We start from the raw sequence: 6,594 nt of genomic DNA, 5'->3' as shown, positions 1-6,594 counted from the left end.
CCAATCCTTTCATCATTTGTTATCTCATCGACACTGAGGTACAGAAATAGTGTCAACCTCAGATATCCTCGACATGTTTGTATTCAGTTAATAGACCAATGACCAGAATAATAAATTGGATTGAGNATAATAATATATTAACATTTAATTAATAATAATAATTCATTTAAATATATATACATAGATATATTTAAATATAATCTCACTAATTTAATTTTAATATTCAAATTAAATACAGGCAACAACCTCAGCATATTTAATTGCACTGTGAGATTACCAAAATACCCTTTTATCTTGAAAGACGAAAATACCCTTCTCACAAATTAATTCTTAAATTATTTTCTAAGTGTGTGACCCGTAGGCTCCTCATCATATCGGCAGTGAGTAGTATCACAATTAACACCAATTAATCGTCTCACTACACACATACCAAGATTGGCCTCTAGCAAGGCATCATGGCCACCCGATAGATTCGGATTCTGTGAAACCGCAACCTATCAACGGTATGGTTACCGTGCAATCCAATCCTTTCATCATTTGTTATCTCATCGACACTGAGGTACAGAAATAGTGTCAACCTCAGATATCCTCGACATGTTTGTATTCAGTTAATAGACCAATGACCAGAATAATAAATTGGATTGAGAATCAACTCAATCTCACTGTGGCCACAGATTTAGTGTCATTGCCATTTACTTAATTACCCAGTGAGATAACTTCTCCCATGCCTAGGAGTGATGAATCCTTTGTCGATCCATCATAGTCTCGATACACTTCTCAATGTAGTCAATCACTACCGTATTGATAGCTCTGAATAAAACTACGTTAGGCTAGTGTCAAACTACACCAATTGGTGCACAAGGCGCTCCGGTGATCTCAAGTCTAAGGATCACATGTACCACCATCCGTTAGAGGATTTATTCTATAGACACTAGGGTTATCATCCATATGGAATCCTCTGGTGGGTCTGTCTAGTGAACTTGCCTCTAGCAAGCACCCATGCGTTGCACCAGGTTGTTGACAAACAACCTTGACAAGTGACATCAGTCACTGCCTTTCGACAGGGTCATTCAACACTATGATAGCCTTACCATATTATCTGTGTCCTTGGTCAGAATAATACTGGGGCTACGAACATTTCTAGAATGGCAACCATATGTAATCATAGGGTTCTCACTATCAAGATTTGAAACACTTGATACCCTCGTCACGGTTTTACCATCCTAAGGACATATATCATTACATATAACTATGATTTATACGATATAGAAAAATATGCCTTTTATTGATAATAAACATTTATCACAGAATCAATTTTACAATAATAGATTGGCTCTAGGGCACCTACTCCAACAATATCATCATTTTTTCATCCATAAAAATATGAATAATCAGGTGATGCATTATGACAAAAATTCTCATCCTTTTGGTATGATTCTAAATATATGAGCTAATTACTATCAATAAAATTACTTCTCAGAAACGCTATAAACTCTCTTTTACAGGAATTAAATGAGCATGCCATGAGAGTAAACGACTTTTCCCAACACAATATTTCCCTTAATGACAATTTTCTACCCAAAAAGTTTTAAAATACCACTTTCCCACCCAAAGTTAAACCCCTCTTACTTTGACACCTAATTTCTCGTCGATTGTTGGTCTTTTAAAGTTAGAGGTTCGTGTTTTTAGCTTATTTTTGGCTGATTCCGAAGGCTAATATTCAATTGATAACCACCATATTCGATCCACTAGCTTTCACTCTACGAAAAATCTTCTACCTTGGCTCCTGGTAACTCGCCGAACGTTGGTTGAAAAAGTGAAGTATATTTTGAGTATTAACAAAATATAAACGTTGGGTGGGAAACCAGTATTTTGAAACTTTTTGGGTAGAAAAGTGTCATTGAGGCAAACCTTGGGTTGGAAAAAGTTGTTTACTCCATTCCATGATAATTAACACTATACTTGAATAAATTAATTTAATTATTTGGTGTTGCAAGGTCAAGGATCCGGAGGATAAGGCATGCTTAATACTTGCAACTGTAAATATAACTTTTCAAAACGAATTCGTGGCCTAATAAAATGATTATGAAAATTCTGATTTAGGAGATTTGTTTTTAATTGTTGTATAGATACTGTAATTGCTTCAATGTTGAACATGCATAATACTATTATAAACTCTAGTTTAATATANAGTCTAAGGATCACATGCACCACCATCCGTTAGAGGATTTATTCCATAGACACTAGGGTTACCATCCATATGAAATCCTCTGGTGGGTCTGTCCAGTGAACTTGCCTCTAGCAAGCACCCATGCGTTACACCAGGTTGTCGGTAAACAACCTTGACAAGTGAGATCAGTCACTGCCTTTCGACAGGGTCATTCAACACTATGATAGCCTTATCGTATTATCTGTGTCCTTGGTCAGAATAATACTAGGGCTACGAACATTACTAGAATGGCCACCATATGTAATCATAGGGTTCTCAATATCAAGATTTGAAACACTTGATACCCTCATTATAGTTCTACCATCCTAAGGACATATATCATTACATATAATTATGATTTATACGATATAGAAGAATATGTCTTTTATTGATAATAAACATTTATCACTGAGTTAATTTTACAATAATAGATTGGCTCTAGGGCACCTACTCCAACAATATCATCATTTTTTCATCCATAAAAATATGAATAATCAGGTGATGCATTATGACAAAAATTCTCATCCTTTTGGTATGATTCTAAATATATGAGCTAATTACTATCAATAAAATTACTTTTCAGAAACGCTATAAACTCTCTTTTACAGGAATTAAATGAGCATGCCATGAGAGTAAACGACTTTTTCCAACACAATGTTTCCCTTAATGACAATTTTCTACCCAAAAAGTTTTAAAATACCACTTTCCCACCCAAAGTTAAACCCTTTTTATTTTGACACCTGATTTCTCGTCGATTGTTGGTCACCGCAAAGTTAGAGGTTCGTGTTTTTAGCTTATTTTTGGCTGATTCCGAAGGCTAATATTCAATTGATAACCACAATATTCGATCCACTAGCCTTTACTCTACAAAAACTCTCCTACCCTGGCTTAGCCTTTACTCTACAAAAACTCTCCTACCCTGGCTCATGGTAACTCGTTGAACGTTGGTTGAAAAAGTGAAGTATATTTTGGGTATTAACAAAATATAAACGTTGGGTGGGAAACAGGTATTTTGAAACTTTTTGGGTAGAAAAGTGTCATTAAGGCAAACCTTGGGTTGGAAAAAGTTGTTTACTCCATGCCATGATAATTAACACTATACTTGAATTAATTAATTTAATTATTTGGTGTTGCAAGGTCAAGGATCCGGAGGATAAGGCATGCTTAATACTTGCAACTGTAAATATAACTTTTCAAACGAATTCGTGGCCTAATAAAATGATTATGAAAATTCTGATTTAGGAGATTTGTTTTTAATTGTTGTATATATACTGTAATTGCTAAATGTTGAACATGCATAATACTATTATAAACTCTAGTTTAATATAAAAATAAATGCTTTGCTTTTATCAAATTGTCTTTGTCATCAATACCTTAATTAATAATTAGATGTACATAATCAAACAATAATTAAAAGAGAGATTTAATTAATATCCACAAAAACAAACTGTTAAAGTCGCCTTACTTTTAGTTTCCTAAGCTGACTGGAGTTTGTTAAAATTGGAAAAAGCTAATAATAGTAAATAAATATAACCATTACATTCTTCAAACGTAGCATAAAATTAGCCAACGGTTGGCTCCTAGAATTATTGGCCATCATCTTTCTTCACTCTTCCCTCTACTATAAAACGGGGTTAAGACGTTTCATATTTCATTCAAACAATTATTAACAGCAACACCAAAACCAAATTCAAGAGATGGCGAAATTGATAAATATAGCCATTTTATCATTATTATTTTTGTTATCGTTGGTATCAACAGCTAAAGCTCATGAGGGTGCAATTGTTGATATAAGTAAATTTGGTGGAAAGAACGGTGGCTGTATCACTGAGGTAATAATTAAGCCTCATGGCTCTGCTGCAATTAATATTTGTCGTTAAAATTAATTTTATCTTAACTTTGATTTCATGTACTTCTTAATTAGGCTCTGACTAAGGCATGGAACGAAGCGTGTCAATCACCTGCTCCAAGCAGAGTGTTGATTCCACCAGGAACATACACAGCAGGAAAAGTGCTTCTCGAAGGTCCGTGCAAAGCTTCTGTTGAGGTTGAATTTAAAGGCACCTTAAAGCCCACAGAAGATCAAATCACAGATGATTCTTGGATTCAGTTTAATAAAATCACAGGGTTTAAACTATTTGGTGGTGGAACTTTTGATGGCGAAGGAGCCAAAGTTTGGGAAAAATGTAAAGGTGGTGCCTTGGAGAAGCTTCCCATGGTAAGTTTATTAATGAATTAAGGCTTGCACTGTTAGGAAATGTTTTTAATGAATGATTATGATCATATCAATATGGTACTAATCTATGAATTGTTTTTTTTTTCTTGTGTCCTAAAATTCGAATAGAGTGTCAAGTTCAACTACATTACCGACGGGACTATCGAAGATATATGTTCGATAAACGCTAAACAATTTCATATGGCCGTCGTAGGCTGCAATAATGTAGATCTCAACCGCCTAAGGATAACTGCGCCAGCCGATAGCCCAAATACAGATGGAATACACATTGGACACTCAACTAACATCAGGGTTTGTGATTCAACAATCGGAACAGGTGATGATTGTATCTCCTTTCTTGGTGGAACCAAAAATGTTTCCATCACAAAAGTTAACTGTGGGCCTGGTCATGGTATCAGCGTTGGAAGTTTAGGAAAATACCAAGATGAGGAACCTCTAACTGGAATCACTATCAAGGATTGCAATTTCACCAATACTGACAATGGTGTGAGAATCAAAAGTTGGCCTGATCTCTATGAAAACGCAGCAAGTGATTTGCATTTTGAGGATCTTACTATGAACAATGTCACTAATCCTATTATTATAGATCAAAACTATTGCCCCGGAAAATCATGTGCTCAGGTATACTACTTTCCAGAAAAAAAAATGCTAGCTCAATTAATATTTATATTACATGTCCTTCCTTTTCAAACAACGAGAATATAATTAATTAGTCATAACATATTCACTTAAATGTCTTGAATTTTTTCAGGGTCATTCAAAAGTTAAGCTGAACAATGTCTTCTTCAAAAATATAAAGGGAACCTCAGCAAATCCGTGTGCTGTAAAGCTTGCTTGTAGCTCTGGTACATGTGAAGGTGTGGAGCTTAGTGAGATTGACCTCTCATACAGTGGACAAGATGGACAAGTTACATCAGAGTGTAGTAATGTTAAACCAAACGTTGTTGGTAAAATGAACCCGCCCGCATGTAGGGCCCCAGTTGAGATCGGCGACAAGGGTGGAGGTGAAAAAAAGGAGAAAAATGATTCTGGAAGTAAGGAACTATGATTCAATTTTGGAATTCACACCCTGCTCAAATCCTGAATTTCTTTCTACAATAAAGTCAACCCTTTCATGCTTTTATGATCCATGATTTGGACGTTGTAGATTTCTGAGTGGTAGAGTAGAATAAATGCACCTACTCTCTATCATTACCAAAATTTTACTGTTTATCAATCAGAAATAAATTATTTATTTTTTTATATTATTTATGTTGGTTCATCCATGACACCGTTAATTTCTTTTCAGTTATGTTTGTGTTGTAACTTGTGTATTTATCAAGATTTGAGATATCATATTACAGTCGCATATATACCAATGGAGTCCAAAACTTGTATCAAATCTATTTCTTTTCCTTTTTTCTCTCCCGCTCCACATTTCTAATGCACCAAAAAATTCCTAAAACCTCATTTACCTCTTTTAACTCCGGACTCCAATGTGAGATTTTGACAATAAGAATATCAATCGAAAACTGAAAAAACATGTATGGGAATTAAAGATATTCTATTTTTGCTTTTAGCTTTGCAGCTCCTATGTTTCCAGGAGATGAAGAAACTTAGTTTCAATAAAACGAGTCTTGAAGCAAAGAAAGTTAGTGAAAAAGAAATCGAAAGTTGTGAAGGATAAAGTTTGAAGTATTATGCTTGGTCGAAAGAGAAGTTTTATTGCCTCTATAACATTTTCAGATGAAACATGGAAATCTCAGGTTGTATTATTTCTTAATGTTAATTTGTTGCTATAGCAGATGAATTTGTCCACGGTCCTGTTCCGGATGTGTTGAAACATAGTGATTATGAATTGTTTAATCATAAAATGGAAAGCATCGATCTTCAGAAAGCCAGGTTTGTCTTTGGATATGGATAGCTGAAAAGAAATAAACGTTACACATTCCATCAATTAAGTGAGGTGAATTCCTGATGCGCACATTTACTTTATAAATTATTCCTGAGTTGTCTGGCTGCTGATATATATTCCACCCAACATGGTAAACTGATTTAAAAAGGACAATTACCACATACAACCAAACTCCCAAGTACAGAGCAACTAAGTAAACACTTGCAAAAAAAGGCCACAAAGAAGCTATGCATTGCATGATTGCATCTTTAAATT

The 6,594-nt window shown here is 34.7% G+C and overlaps 1 protein-coding gene across 1 annotated transcript; it reads left to right on the top strand.

The window, feature by feature from the left end:
* The first annotated feature begins 3,906 nt into the window (after positions 1-3,906).
* LOC116126315 (exopolygalacturonase-like) lies at positions 3,907-5,493 on the top strand. Its single transcript, XM_031412011.1, has 4 exons — positions 3,907-4,041; positions 4,134-4,427; positions 4,554-5,066; positions 5,197-5,493. The coding sequence occupies exons 1-4, from the start codon at positions 3,907-3,909 to the stop codon at positions 5,491-5,493; spliced, it is 1,239 nt and encodes a 412-aa protein (XP_031267871.1).
* Positions 5,494-6,594: the final 1,101 nt, after the last annotated feature.

The sequence above is a fragment of the Pistacia vera genome, unplaced genomic scaffold, assembly GCF_008641045.1.
Source record: "Pistacia vera cultivar Batoury unplaced genomic scaffold, PisVer_v2 Contig179, whole genome shotgun sequence".
Taxonomy (NCBI): Eukaryota; Viridiplantae; Streptophyta; class Magnoliopsida; order Sapindales; family Anacardiaceae; genus Pistacia; species Pistacia vera.
Note: the sequence above shows the minus strand (reverse complement) of the source record. Positions and strands in the feature narration are given on the sequence as shown.